This window comes from Perissodus microlepis, chromosome 2, assembly GCF_051167445.1.
Source record: "Perissodus microlepis isolate ML-2025 ecotype Zambia chromosome 2, ASM5116744v1, whole genome shotgun sequence".
Taxonomy (NCBI): domain Eukaryota; kingdom Metazoa; phylum Chordata; class Actinopteri; order Cichliformes; family Cichlidae; genus Perissodus; species Perissodus microlepis.
The window spans coordinates 7,286,369-7,300,237 of NC_140462.1; the positions used below are offsets into that span (position 1 = coordinate 7,286,369).

The following is a 13,869-nucleotide window of genomic DNA, read 5'->3' on the forward strand; positions in this document are numbered from 1 at the left end:
TGTCACAAAGAGCTAACAAAGAAATAATGTATGGGGTGCTATTAGTTCAGCCAGCAACTGCATCTTTGGTAATAAATAATAATAGACAGCGATAGTGTGAGCCTTCATCCATCCAAATGATGTTACCAAAGAGACATAATAACACAGACTATAGAGAGGCAGCAACCACATCACGACGGGTTTCTGATCAGACCTTCTGATCATTTCCAACACCTGACATTTGATTTTAGGATAAATTCAAAACGTTAATTACTGTTAAAACTGAGCTATTGAAAAATAACAGTAGGTTTGTGAAGGTCCCGTCTCCCATCATCCCCAACTGGTCACAGCAGATGGCTGCCATTATCTGAGCCTTCATCTGTTGGACATTTCTTCCTGTTAAAAGGAAATCTTTCCTTCCCACTGTTGCTAAGTGCTTGCTCATAGGGTGATATTTTAATACTGGTGTTTTCTCTGTATTACTGTAGTGTCGTCACCTTACAGTATAAATTGCCTTGAGATGACTGCTGTTGTGATTTGGTGCTATACAAATAACACTGAACTGAGGTGAAGATCAATTTCTAGAGCAACCTTTAAATAAAATGCAAGCTGCGTGTCTGTAGAACTTGCAGCTTGCATGCATTTTAAATTCTTCAATGTTACTTTTTGCACTCTTTTTTTTTCTTGTCATAACTTTCATTTATTTTGATGTAATTCCCCATTTTTTTTTGCACTTTTACACTTCAGGAATAAGAAAGTATCAAAGTTCTCAGGGTCCACCATTTGTGTCCTTTTAGCTCCTACTTTAGCCAAGTTCTCACATGCACACAAAGGGAACCTTTGAGTGACCCAAATGTACATTTATTGGTCTATGCCTTATATGCCCCTCATGTGGTGAGTGGCACAGCAATTTGGAAATATATACATAATATTTATATATCTATCTATCTATATAAATAAACCAATTATAGTAGAACTTTGATGTTAGCTGTGTAAACAACAGATAGCTTTAAAAATGATACAAACAGGGAAATTGGTCCAGGCTTTAAGCCTTTATATGCAGCAGAGGATATATAATGGAATTTTGACTCAGCAAAGCAAAATATAAAAAAATCTTCCCTAGCATTTCCTCTCAGCTACCTAGGGCATTCAAACAAACAGTGCAGCAATGTAGAGAGAAAATGCAGAGAGGATGGAATAGGATTACAAGAAAGCAAAAGGCCACAACAACCAAAGCGGATCCAAATAGGCCTATTTCACAGCAGCTTTTTTCCATAAAATGTTGGCGAAACACACATACTAATGCCATTAACAGAGGTTTTGTTTTATTCAGGCACAAAGCCTTTATTAATGTTATTAGTAACACCTGTGTTTCCCTGCCATTTTATGTCAAATTGGCTGCAGAGTGGCTATGGTTTACTGAAAACCATTAGCCACAGACCCGCACGCGCTGGTAATGTGGGCACGAAGGATTTGTTAGTCAGGATAATACATCATGTTAGGTGGTTGGAAAGCAAACAGAAAAAGATCCCTTAAGGGTACGAGGTTCTCAGAGGGACCACCCTAGTTAGCAGCAGAGCCTCAGGGGGGTAGAAAGCACCCAAAACTGTTTGGTAATCCCACACTACTTGCCCCGGGTAGTAAATACCTCCTCCTGATGTTAACCTTATTATTTCTTCTGAAAACACACATCAAGGCCCAGTAATGTACTGCACTGGTGTTATTTGGTCTCAGAAAAGGGAGCATTATGATGCAATATGACATCAACCAAAGCCTCCAATAAATAGCCAATAAATATGACTTTCTGTTTACAACAATAACAGACATGTAGCAACAGTGAGCTTTTTTGTTTACAGGTGATTACAATATGTGAACAAAAGCTTAAGTGGAAGTTTTTTGTTTTTTTTTTAAGCCAAACCAATTGATCTGAACAGTGTGAGAGTCAGAATGAAACCTAAATAGACCTTAATGAAGAACCTACCTGTGTTGGGGATAGTCAGCCTGCCGCCTAGGAAGTTGAAGGTCCCATAGGAGGTGTTGGCCACATCGCGGGGCAGCGTTTTAAAGTAGCTCTGGGTGGAGAGCCTGCTTACAAACTCGGCAGCAGCGTCAGAGTTGAGCTTGCCGTTGTGCAAGGTGTGTGAGCCGTTGGGAAGCGGGTCCAGCAGAGGCCCGTTGGTCATCGAAAACTTCCCGGTGGCATCGTGGCGAGAGCGCAGGGTGCCTTGATAACTGGTGGTGGTGGTGGTTAGATCAGGCTGGATGGTGAGTAAATGGGAGTTCTCTGTTTAGATGATAAAAAAAAAGCAAAAACAGCAAAAGACAAAAGCAAACGTGTGAATCTCAAAGACTGGTGGGAGGAAGGGTGGGGAGGGGAGTGGAGGGAAGGGGTCCCTACATCACAGAGACAGACCTCGCACTCTCTAAAGCTGTTGCGAGCTGCACAGAAAACTGAAACAAACACAGAAAAGAAGACACATGGCGCAGAAAACAAGAGCACTCGCACGCGCGCGCACACTCTCGACAATACACAAACACAAATTCCAGTCAAAGCCAGTCAATTCCCATCCTCTCTCTCTCTCACTCTCTGTTTCTCTATCACTGTCTGTCTCTTTAGCAACCACACAATCAATTCCAAACAGAACTCAGATGCAGCTTAGCATCCAGAATATATAAAGGCTTTCCCCCCCCCCTCTCACACTGAATCACAGACACAGCAACCCAGTCCCCCATCTCCATCCAACTCAGACAGTTGTATTTCTATTACTCGCTGTTAAACCTCTGAGGCTCCACACAGGCAGTAAACAGAGTGGGTACATTTCCTGACAATAAGGTGCTGGCGAAACATAATGTGTCAGGCAGGCAAATAAACAGCTCGTGCAGCACACACACGCAACATAATAAATCTCGCTTAGACCACAATCCACTGCAAACACATTCGCGCCACCTCCACAACCACAAACAAACAGCACCGGTGGTACATGTAGATGAGTGCGGCACAGTCACTGTGGCGAAGACGGACAGACGAAAGCGGAACAAAGAACAGTGTCCTACTGCTGTGGGGGGGAGCCCTGCGTGACCGCGGCGCCCACACACCTGGCTTGCTGGGCTTGATGCCCATGGGCTGGAAGCCAGTGGTGAGGATGGAGGAGTCGGCCACGTCGGCATCCAGGCCTTCCTTCTTGCGCCTGTAGACCAGGACGACCACAATGAGCAGCAGGGTCAGACACAGGGCCACGGCCACCATGCCCACGTAGAGCGCCACATCCTCAGCTCCGCTCACGGCTGCAAAGGGGAGGACAAAAAGAGGAAAGAAAGAAGAGGAGGAAAAATTACTAATCAAGACTGGAGGATGCCCTCTGGTGTTCAGTGTTAATGTCATTTTGAGCTGCTGCAACATGTTCTGTGCAAAGGTCTCACTCGAGGACCTGTTTAATGGCATGAAGCATTCCTTCGCTGCCACCTAATGTTGCTTGACGCCTTCATAAAAAGTTAAGGGAGCCAACATTATCAAATACTGCAGGCCGGAATTTCTAAAACTCTGAGGTCTCGATGTCAAGCTGTGGGAAAAAAAGCTAAACAGGAAAAAACAGTTTCTGAAGCAGGTTTTCACTGTTTCACTGTCACATTTCTTCATTTCTGCACCGGATAAATATATCTTAGGCCAGCATGTTCTTTTACCTCTCTTTCTCTAAGCACACAACACCCCAAGAGAAACAGAGAGGGGAAAAAATGAAGCATTTGCTTATGAAATTCTAACTCCTCGTATTGACTGCCTGTCTCACAAAAGCACAGGAGTGTCTTTCTCCCAAAAGTACAGTATGAAGCTGACAGCCAAGCTGAGACAAACATCAATGTGTCTGCTTGTTTCTGTCTATGCACTCGTGTGCGAGTATGTGTTTTGCAGCAGAATGGGATTTGCCATGGCTGTCTCCCGGGGCTGGGGGAATTTGGTGGTGGAGGTGGAGGATGCTCCTGGGGCCTTTGTGGAGGGCCATTGTGCTGGTGAGCCACGGGGGCGTAGCGCTGTCAACTGAACACAGTCAAGGAGGGGACGCGCTGAACAGCGCAGCTTTGAGGGATGGAGAACAACAGCAAAGGTTAAAGCACTGCAGGCTGGCATGTGGTGAGTTGACAACAAAAGGAGGAGAACAGGAGCAGGGAGCGCGAGGGGAGCAAGTGTACAAGAAAGAAAACGCAGAATTAAAGAAGACTAAAGCGAAGACAGCGTGTGCCTGCGACTGACAGCATGTGGGATTTGCATTTCAGCAATGAGCAGCAGTAACACGTCCAAAAGGTTTGTGTCAAAATCAACCTGATTACCATTAGGTTTGTCATCTTTTGATAAATATCTCCAGGCTGTCACCACAGTGTAATCCTACTGCATGACAGGAGCCGCGCTCAACCTTAGAAACGCAGATTTGACAAGTTTTAATTGGTGTTTGTAAATCTGTGACACGAAAACGCCACAATTGAATTAGCGGAGCGCTAAAAGTCGACGAGAGAGAGAAAGGGAGAAAAAAAAAATAAGCTCCCTTTCTGTCTGCAGATCTCATTTCTATTCATCTCTTTACATCAATTTGTCCTTGCCTCTCCTTTTGCCTTGAAAAATCCATCTTTGGACAAAGCTGCCTGACATACCCAAGTGTTTAAGAGAAATGCCAGAATCTATTTCATGGGTGATTATCTCAGTACAATCTGATACTTTAAGTAGCGGATTATATGCAGCCAACCTCTATGGCAGCTCTTCGTAATGCCAGAGATCTCTTGACATGTAATCGATCGCGAATGACTGGCTGAAGATAAACACAAGACTGTGTGTTTTGTTCGTGATGCTACGTAGCACACCTGCACATAACACACTTAAAGCATGAGGACTCTTATCTGATGCATTCAACCTTCCTCCACCTCTCCTCTTGTCCATTTACCTGCCTTTGCCTCGCTCGCCTTAGAGAAGCACCGAGGTGCTTAACTGCAGGAAGCCGGGCTAAACTTTCCCTCCCTTTCACAATGAGCTCCAAAAAAAGAAAAAAGAAAGAAAGAACAAAAGGATGAGAGAGACTCTGGCTGAACTTCTCATTAGAGTTCCCAAATCCAATTGTCTTGGCGAGCCAAAGGCCAGATGATGCCGTGATATTTGAACTTCTTGTGGTGCAGTCCGCTGGGAGATGTGTAGTTTGACTAAAGACAAAGCAACACCCGTCAGTAAGGAGACGAGCCAGCTGGTTTCTGCTGATTGGATAAACATAGCCTTAGATTGGCCGGTTGCTGTTTACTTGCTAAGGGCACACCAAAGACAACTGGCTAACCTCAGATGCAAAGATCCAGTATCTCGACTCTTCCCTTTTCCCAGCATCCTCGCGCCCAGACAATAAAGCCAGCCAGTCAATCAAACAGCTCTTCCTTCTTTCCTTTCTCTCTATTCTGGCTGTAATCTCTAGTGGCTTATCGGAGCATCGCTGAGTGAAGTTTTATCTGACCCGCCAGGTGTCCTAGCGAAACGATCCCGATGCTCACAACAACCCTGACCAACAACTGCTCTCAGCTCCTCCTGGCCCCACTCATTGATTTTCATGATGCCAGCCAATAATTGAAAGGACATCCATCACAGTTTAATTGACATAGCTAATCAGGTTTTATAATTGGATGGGCTTTACTTTAGTCCCTCTCTAACACTCTCTCTTTCCAATCGCACTCCACACCAATTTACCTCTCTTCCTCTCCGCCATCAGTCATTCCATCTTTCATTTCCACTTGACTTAATTGCTGGTAAAAACTTTTGATTCTCTTTGTGTGTGACCTCTCGTCATGAGTGACACCCGCCTGAGGATAATCTGTGGATGAGATGAGCTTTTTTCAGAGTTGACCTCAGGCCAATCTCTCTTTGCGTCTCCACGAGCTTTCGCTTCAGCTCCTCAGACTCGCTCCGGGGCTGGCTGGTAGGGGATCAGTTTCTGACTCGAGATGGGCCGGTATAATTCATCTCCTCTAAGGCGGTGTATCTGGCTCCTGTTGAAGTTTGGACTCTGGCTGTATTGACAGTCAGCACAATGACCGCACCTGATAGTCCTCCACTCTCTCTGCCTGCTTTTTTCCCCCCCCTCTCTCCTGCATTGATAAATAAGAGTTTTGGAGCCTCCTGCGCCTCTTCCCCGGGCATTTATCAGGACACCTGAGAATATATTTCATCCCATGGCCAATCCTAGTCACTCGCCCGAAGATGAATAACACAGGAGTTCTTAAGGTCAGGGAAATATGGCTACTAAAACTCTCAACGCGAACGTGACTATTACTATCTCCACAATACAGTCGTCCCATCCCTCAGCAGGCTCCGGTGAAATATTGCCCAAAATAAATGTCCGGCCATTTTTCACAAAGCACCGTGACCCCGCTCTGACAAACAAAGCGGTGACGGAAAATCTCAGCCTCCGCGCCGCCAAATTAGCTCTGAAATAAAAAAAATAAATACAAAAAAAAAACCAAGAACAGGCTGAAGATAAATTAACAGTTCGATGTGTTTTGCTCAATAATTTGTGACACATCCCAAAATGGGATGCTGCTGCAAATTAAGTTCATTACCTTCATTACACACATTAAGCCGAATAATTGTTTTTATGTTGTCCTAATTCCCTGCGCCTGAGAAAACGAGCACCATTATTTTCCCCCCACTATCCTTTCTCTGCCCTCTAACACCTGTCTCCCATTTTGGTTCTGCCATGCTGCCCACATATTTATTATTCCCCCTGCGCAGATTTTGCATAGAGTATATGTTTGGGCTTCACTTGTTTGCTTTATGAAAATGATCCTTCCTGGGTCAGATTGCTTTTCCAGCTTTGTGTTGCACATTTATTCTCATGTACGCGACATCTAAAAACAATAACCTCATCGAACGCGTTTCATTTCTGGCTTAATGAGGGAGATTAGACGTGTCTGTGAGGTCCTCAGACGGACGACGGCTTTTGTTGCAGAGTGACTGTGGTTCACTGTGCAGTTGTTGTATTAGATTGCGCTGGGAGAGCAGGGTGCCTTTTGTTTCAAGGAGGGGGAGTTTTCCATCTCAGCTAATAGCCTGCAGACATGGTTGAAGTATGGGAGTTGCTGACAAGCCAAAACCATCTTGCTATTTTGCTTATTATAATACTTCACACAGCAATTGTCTATGGAAACGCATCTGCTGGGAACAGATTGGGACAGGCATTCTTCAGAGGCCGGCGCTCCGCTCTGCTCTGTCAGTGTAAATACTGAGTGACTCTGTGTGTGCGTTTGCTTGACTGTGTGTGTGTGTGTGTGTGTGTGTGTGTGTGTGTGTGTGTGTGTGTGTGTGTGTGAGAAGAACAATGACTGGCATCTTTGTGTATATATCTTGCTTCTCTTGGGAGGAGCTGCTGACCTTTGATGATGGGCTGACTGAACTCCCTGGTTCACTGCACCAGCCAAACCCGGCTATCGGTGGACACTCGCACATACGTGCACTTGCTCGCGTTGCACTAACACATGCAGCACACAATGCAGCATTCGCATGCAATTCCAAACAATCCTCGCCAGCCAAGCATCGGTCTATTTGATCACATCAATCACGGCAAAATACATAATTCAGTTTATTAATTCAGTGGCCCATGTCAACTGAATCCCCATTAAAACTCAGTGTTTACCATGCAGATCAGCTAGAGAGCACACTATTTATAACATTTTCTCTATGAGACGCCACCCAGAGACTTATCGTGGGCAACATGCAGTATCTTTCTGTCTTTGATATCTGTAGGAAGTGACAGAGCTCTCCCTTCATGTCCATCTGTTCTGCAGAGGACCCCGTGGTGTCACTTTTCCACTCAGCTGCCGTCTCCGGCCATATGAGCCTTGCCCTTTCTCATCCTGACAGTATGCACATGCCCTATTAATGACACGCAGGGGAGTGGCACCACAGTATAATCTGGCTTGAATTAAACAGAAAAGTGCACATGCATTCCCCTACGTCTTAATATACGCACAATATGAGATTAATCACAATTTTAAATGCACCAGTGTAATTGATAGGTTGTGTTGTAATCAGAGGAGAGATGCTTTTATTCCTGGTTTTATTAACAGGTCATAGAGCAACACGGCACCAATATGCAAGGTAGGAAAGAAGGTACATTACCCAATGATAATTAGAAATGATCATCTGAAAAGGTCACACAGGTGGGGATGAGCCAGCAGTGGGCTGCAGATTAATCTTTTGTCTGTACGAGTGTTTAATGAGATGGACACCTTTCCTCCACGAACCCTTTGTAAGATGAACTCAACATCTATGACAAAAAGGAGGCTTCAAGCGTTTGATCGGATAAAAGGAAGAGGATGAGGAAGAGGATCCTTTTTTTCCCCCCAAAATGGAAAATGTTTTTTAAAAAATCAAGTAAAAAGCCTTTCCCTCCTATCCCCTTCTAGCATTTACTTGAGGGGCTAATTGATGCTAATGTTGTACACATGTTCTCTTTGTATTGTTTGTGATCTACTTGTTATAGCTGATGAGGTTGTGAGACTGAACCCTGTTTAATATTTACCTTTGAATAAATTTTTCCACTTCAGCCTTGAGTGGCATGCTTCTTTTTTTTTTTTAAATTAACAGTGTATAATCTAGCAAAAGCTCTCAGATGCTGTTTTGAGTGCATTTATTGGTTTTTAAAATGTTCATTTGCCACTCATCAGCTCAGTTTTAATACACAAATACATAACAAAACAACCATCTACTGATCCTTGTGCCAGAAACTGGCTAAAAAAAACATATCTAAAGTAGATGTTTTGTATTGTTTCACTGAGTTGAAGAGTGAGAGTTTAGCTTGTGGTGCGTGAGTGGTGGTGCACTCACTCTGTGGACACTGCTCGCTGGTACAGTTGAGAGACTGGAGATCAAGCCCCTGGCAGTCTTTGCCCCCTGTGCCAGGTGAGGGCTGGGTGCACTCTCTGCTCCTCCACATCGAACAGTCTGCGCCACATGCTGACCACTTGCTCCACTCGCTCCAGCCTCCGTCCACTAGAAAAAACAATATAAAAAATAAAAAAATAACAGTGGTGAAACACATGCACAGCAGCTAAAACTCAAACGAATTCTCTTCAAACAATTTATTTCAGCTCGCAGAGGTTAACTATTGATTGGAAAACATCAATAAACCGGGCCATAACTCCCCTTTTTTCAGCAACAACGTGAACTGGTGGAAACGGTGGCACCAAACTATCTGTGTATTTGCGTGCGAGACGAGAACAAGTGGTTCAACACTCTGTTGCCATCCTGTGTAAATCTAAAATGGAAACCTGGTAATGAAAACCTTTTAAAGACATGCAAATCCACTTGCACCCACTCAAATCCAGCAGCTGCACAGAGAAACCGAAGCGTGTAGAGCTGCTGAGGAGAGCCATATTGTCTCTATTCTGTTTTCTTTGTTTATTTTCAGCATGGAAATCAGATGCAACTAAGTTTAACCCCACTGCTGCAAGTGCGGCCTGGTAAACCAAGCTGCCAACAAACCAAGGGAAAAAAAAGTAACCTCTGAGCAAGCGGTCCATACATACGCAAGAATATAAGTTTCAGATTTCTCATACACCCAGCACAACATAATATAACATTTGAGAGAAGGAACCATCTCACCCTTGTTTGATTTCTTTGTCAAGATGCTAATATAGCACCTGCGGTGTTGCCTGAAGTGCATCCGAATGCATGACAAAATACATGTGGTATTACTCTGAAAAGAAGAGAAAGTACATTACACCTGCAGCCTGACCATAACTTCAAACAGCCCACAATGAGCACAATGGAAATGGGCCCGTAATAGTTCGGAGCACGCTTGGCTGTAAGAAATATCAGCAGCTTTACCACATACAGAGAGGAAGGCCATTTTGCAAAGGTGGGGGTAATTTGGCATTGCGGCTGGTGTGGGCGGTGGCCGGGAGTAATATTGAGAGTGACACAGCGCCAGGTCTGGGGAAGGTTACTATAGGGCTAATGGGAAAAAGAGCAATAATGAGCTCTCATGGGGGAAAAAAGGGAAAAAAAACACCACTGTCTCACTCTTTCTCTCTCTCCCAAATGTAAGGGTGAAGGGGACCAGACGAGAATTACCTGAACACACACACACGCAGTAAATGCACACCTCTATGACAGCAGCAACCCTTCCCCTGGCTGACCTAAGGGCAAGGAAACCTTAGTGCTCATTAATCCTAGCAATAAAGAGTGCAGGGGGCATGACCTGCAGAAAGCAGCTCTGACCCACTGCAGGTCATGAAGCTTTGGTTAATAAAACATAAGTGAGATGTTACTGAGGGCGAGGGTACCTGTTATTGCATAACTGTATCAACTAATGATTTTATTTGCTTTGCAAGCAAATCTCCAATTGGAGAAATGAGATAGAAAACCACCGCGAGCGCACAGGGTGAATTAAACCCTGCTCCCACACAAGTCTATGTGTCGGTCCGAGTGCGTGTCCGGAAATGACAACCAGAGAATGCGAGACTATTTTTGTGCAAGAGCATATGTGTGTGGTAGGATGCTGACACAGCTTGGGTCCTTTTTTTTTGCAGTCAGATCCATTTGGCAGAGAGTGCAGAACCAATCAGATAATTGTCCTTGTTTGGCATTGAGTGGACCCATCCGTGGGCCAGTGGGCTGATTATCCAGGCTGGGAATGAGAATGATTGAATAGCGAATTACATCCTAATGAATATATTATGTCGCCCCTCAGTTTATCCACACCACGGTGAAATAAAGGGATGAGATCAACATCTGCCCTGATGAGGTGATGAAATTCTACTTCTCTTATCCCCACCACAAAAGCAAGACTAATCGCCATGCAAATGACATTTTCAAACAAGAGGATTGGCGTGGCAACAAAGTGAGAATGTGGATGAGACAGAAGCACAGCGGCCCAAGGCTAAGGCAAATCAAAGAAAAATGAAGATGCATAAACAGTCCTTGATGGCCTGGCTCTGAACGCCGACTCTGCGCACGGCTCCCATTTCAAGAAAGGCGAAAGGTTTTCTCCTAGAACAATGCAACGAGAAACAACAACAAAGTCAAGATTTAACACTAAAATTAGAGCCACACCTCATACTTTGTTTCTTCTCAGAATCCACATAAGAAAATGGTTGTCCACAGAGACAGTTTTCCTTATCAAATCCCCAGAAAGAGATTGTTAGCACTCCTGCAAAAGGCACCGCAGCTGATTTTCAATCATCTGGCACCGCAGGTTTCAGGTCAGCCAGGTCGCAGAGGAGGGACAGTAATACAATAACCCAGTGGCAAGCGCCCGTTTGGACATGTTGCCAAGGGGAGAAGCAAAAGGAATCTAACCATTTTTTAAAGGTCAGTGGGAGGGCCTGTTTAAAGCTTCGCTGTTCACAAAAATGACAATCGCCGCTGATGGACACAGTCCGAGATCATCAAGCACCCACGGTTTCTGTGTCCTTGAGGGAACCCGAGGAGGTAGACAACTATCACCGAGACCAGCAGGCCTCTGCTTCCACTGTCCTGTCAACACACATGTGTGTAAGCACCACTAATCCCAGTGCTCACAAGCTGATGGTGGCGGGGGGGACAAAAAACAACCACAAAACAGCCACGGATGGCTTTGATAGCTCAGCCACAGAAGTGGGTGACGCAACAGAGATTAATCGCCCGCCAGGAGGCCCGTATTTCTGATAAACGTAATAAAAATGAAATCTTAACATTAGATGTTTCTTGCTTGCTTATTTAGGAGTAGTGTGCAATTATAACTGAGAAAAAGCAACATTTACCCCCGATTTTGACGAAACCACCAAAAACTGACGAAAAAGTGACAGAGTGAGATATGAAGAGGGTGCGCCAAAGAACACAAAGAAACCAAATGGCACCAAGTGATTAAAAATGATGCAAGGCTGTCACCAGATGGCCACCATCTTTTCACACTGAAATAATGTGTTTTTCTGCCACATTTATTTTCCGTTGCCTTTATTTATTCCGCGGATAAAATATGGAGTCGCCTCAACAATCAATGATAAAACACGAAGAAAAACACGACTGTTTACTCCCAGAGTAGAATTAGACTTTTGCCTGCAGTGCAGACAGCAGACATACGGGCGCTAACTCGGATGTCTACGACGCGTACGTGCACGGAAATGCGCACGGATACGCCAGCCCCCCGAGTCTGTTTATTTTCCATCTCGCTCAATTCTCACGACTCCTGTGGCAAGCCTGAGGGATCTGTGCTATATTTAAATAATTCACAGGAGTTCGAAATCTCTTCAGGTTGTTTGGTGTTCACTCGCAAATCAAGCAACAGTTTAGTTCATTCGTGCGGGGTGGGCGTCACTGAATCGCTTCCAAAACCGGGGACTTAACTATTTGCTGTTGGCTCAGGTTTAATGTTTGTCTTTGCTGGAAATGTTGGCGTGATCTGACATTTTGCCATGACTATTGGCTCTGACCACAAGTCAGCGCAGGGCAGTCGATGAGAGGGAGATGGATGGACTGCAGAATTATGTGGGATACTTCTGCAGGGATATGCTGGGATGGAGACAAAAGAAATGAAGGAGGCAGCGAGAGGAAAGCGAAATGGAGATAAGCCTTTGCATAGCTTGGCTACTTGCTGTCTCAAGTGTTGATATGCTCTGCTCTGAGCCTCAGGCTTTAGCCTCAGCTGCCTCCTCCTCCACAGCTCCCTGTGTCTCTCCCAGCATGGAGCCCATCTGATCTGCCACACAGGCCTCCGCCAACTCTCATTAAACACTTTGGAGACTTAGACAAAAATACAGATGAGCCTCTCGAGCTTCACACTTTCCTGACGAGAGGTGGGAGCTCGGATACAAGAGTCATTGTGAACAGATACGTGGAGGGTTTTATTACTGAAGAGGCCGTCTGTGTCGGTCCGCGGAGGTCGATATAATCCATGGGTGAAATATGCCTCAGCGACTATACTCTGAAGGAGTCGTGCTACTTTTTGATTGTGGAACAATACATGGCCATCAGCATTTCACCAATAAATACATAAAAGCTCGGCTGGAGGATGCAGAGACAAATTAAAGCCTTCGCATGCCGTCGGTTCCAAATTAAAACTGATTTGTTTCCAGCCAATATTCATGCGGCTCTTATCCCTAAAGGACGAGTTAAGCAAACCTAAGAAGCCATCTCTGCACTTCATAATAGGCTTTCACAGTATAAGCACCTAAAAACTCAATATATTTTTTCTATAAACCATTTCAAAGACCTAATGCTGAGAGCTAAATGCACTAGAGAGAACTAATGATGAAAAAAAAAAAACTTTGTCTGGATAATTAATGAACTCTTGAAACAAGACCAGCATTAAATCATGAAATTTTTAAGTCATAGCTCAAAAACAAAGCCGGTATAGTAAAAAAAGTTGCCTTTTAAAAAAATCCCACTACTTCTGACTCCAAATGTCAGCTACGTCTAAATAAGTAACATCATGTCTATCTGCAGTGTCACAGCTTCTCATGCAATTCATTTTTCTCAAGTTGCCTTCTCCTAAAATGGACTGAGCTATAAGCACGGGGATGAATAAAGTTCTCATCCGGTAACAAGTGATGCATCTGCCAGGCTGCTCTGTCCTGTCGCCCCTTCCTGAGGCAGGTGTGTTAATCATGCTCTTTATTAATTAAAGAGAGGTATACACACAAACGCGTACATAGGGGCAGTGAATCTGTTTGTGTGTGCGTGCTGGGTGGCAAAAGCGACAGGAGCTGTCTGTCGGTTCACCTTCGACTAACTTCAAAGGCACGTCTGTGAGTACACGAGTGTCGGTGCCACTTGTGATGGGAAACAACAGCTCATCATTCCCCAAGCTTTGCTGCGGTGGACTTCTTGGCCTTGAGTGGGGGGGGAGAGTGAAGGGGGAACCCCTCTCCCCAGCAGACAGCTGGGGGCTT

At 44.7% G+C, this 13,869-nt stretch overlaps 1 protein-coding gene across 4 annotated transcripts in view; it reads right to left on the minus strand.

The window, feature by feature from the left end:
• Positions 1 to 13,869, minus strand: part of unc5a (unc-5 netrin receptor A) — a 150,256-nt gene that overhangs the window by 22,683 nt on the left and 113,704 nt on the right. For 2 of the 4 annotated variants that reach the window (XM_084942772.1, XM_084942759.1), the window contains 3 exons: positions 8,825 to 8,989; positions 3,034 to 3,264; positions 1,961 to 2,263 (listed from right to left, as the gene is read on the minus strand). In XM_084942772.1, coding sequence (XP_084798898.1) covers positions 1,961 to 2,263; positions 3,034 to 3,264; positions 8,825 to 8,989 — 699 coding nt within the window. The remainder of the gene's footprint in view (positions 1 to 1,960; positions 2,264 to 3,033; positions 3,265 to 8,824; positions 8,990 to 13,869) is intronic. The other 2 variants (XM_084942764.1, XM_084942782.1) reach the window with 1 other exon arrangement.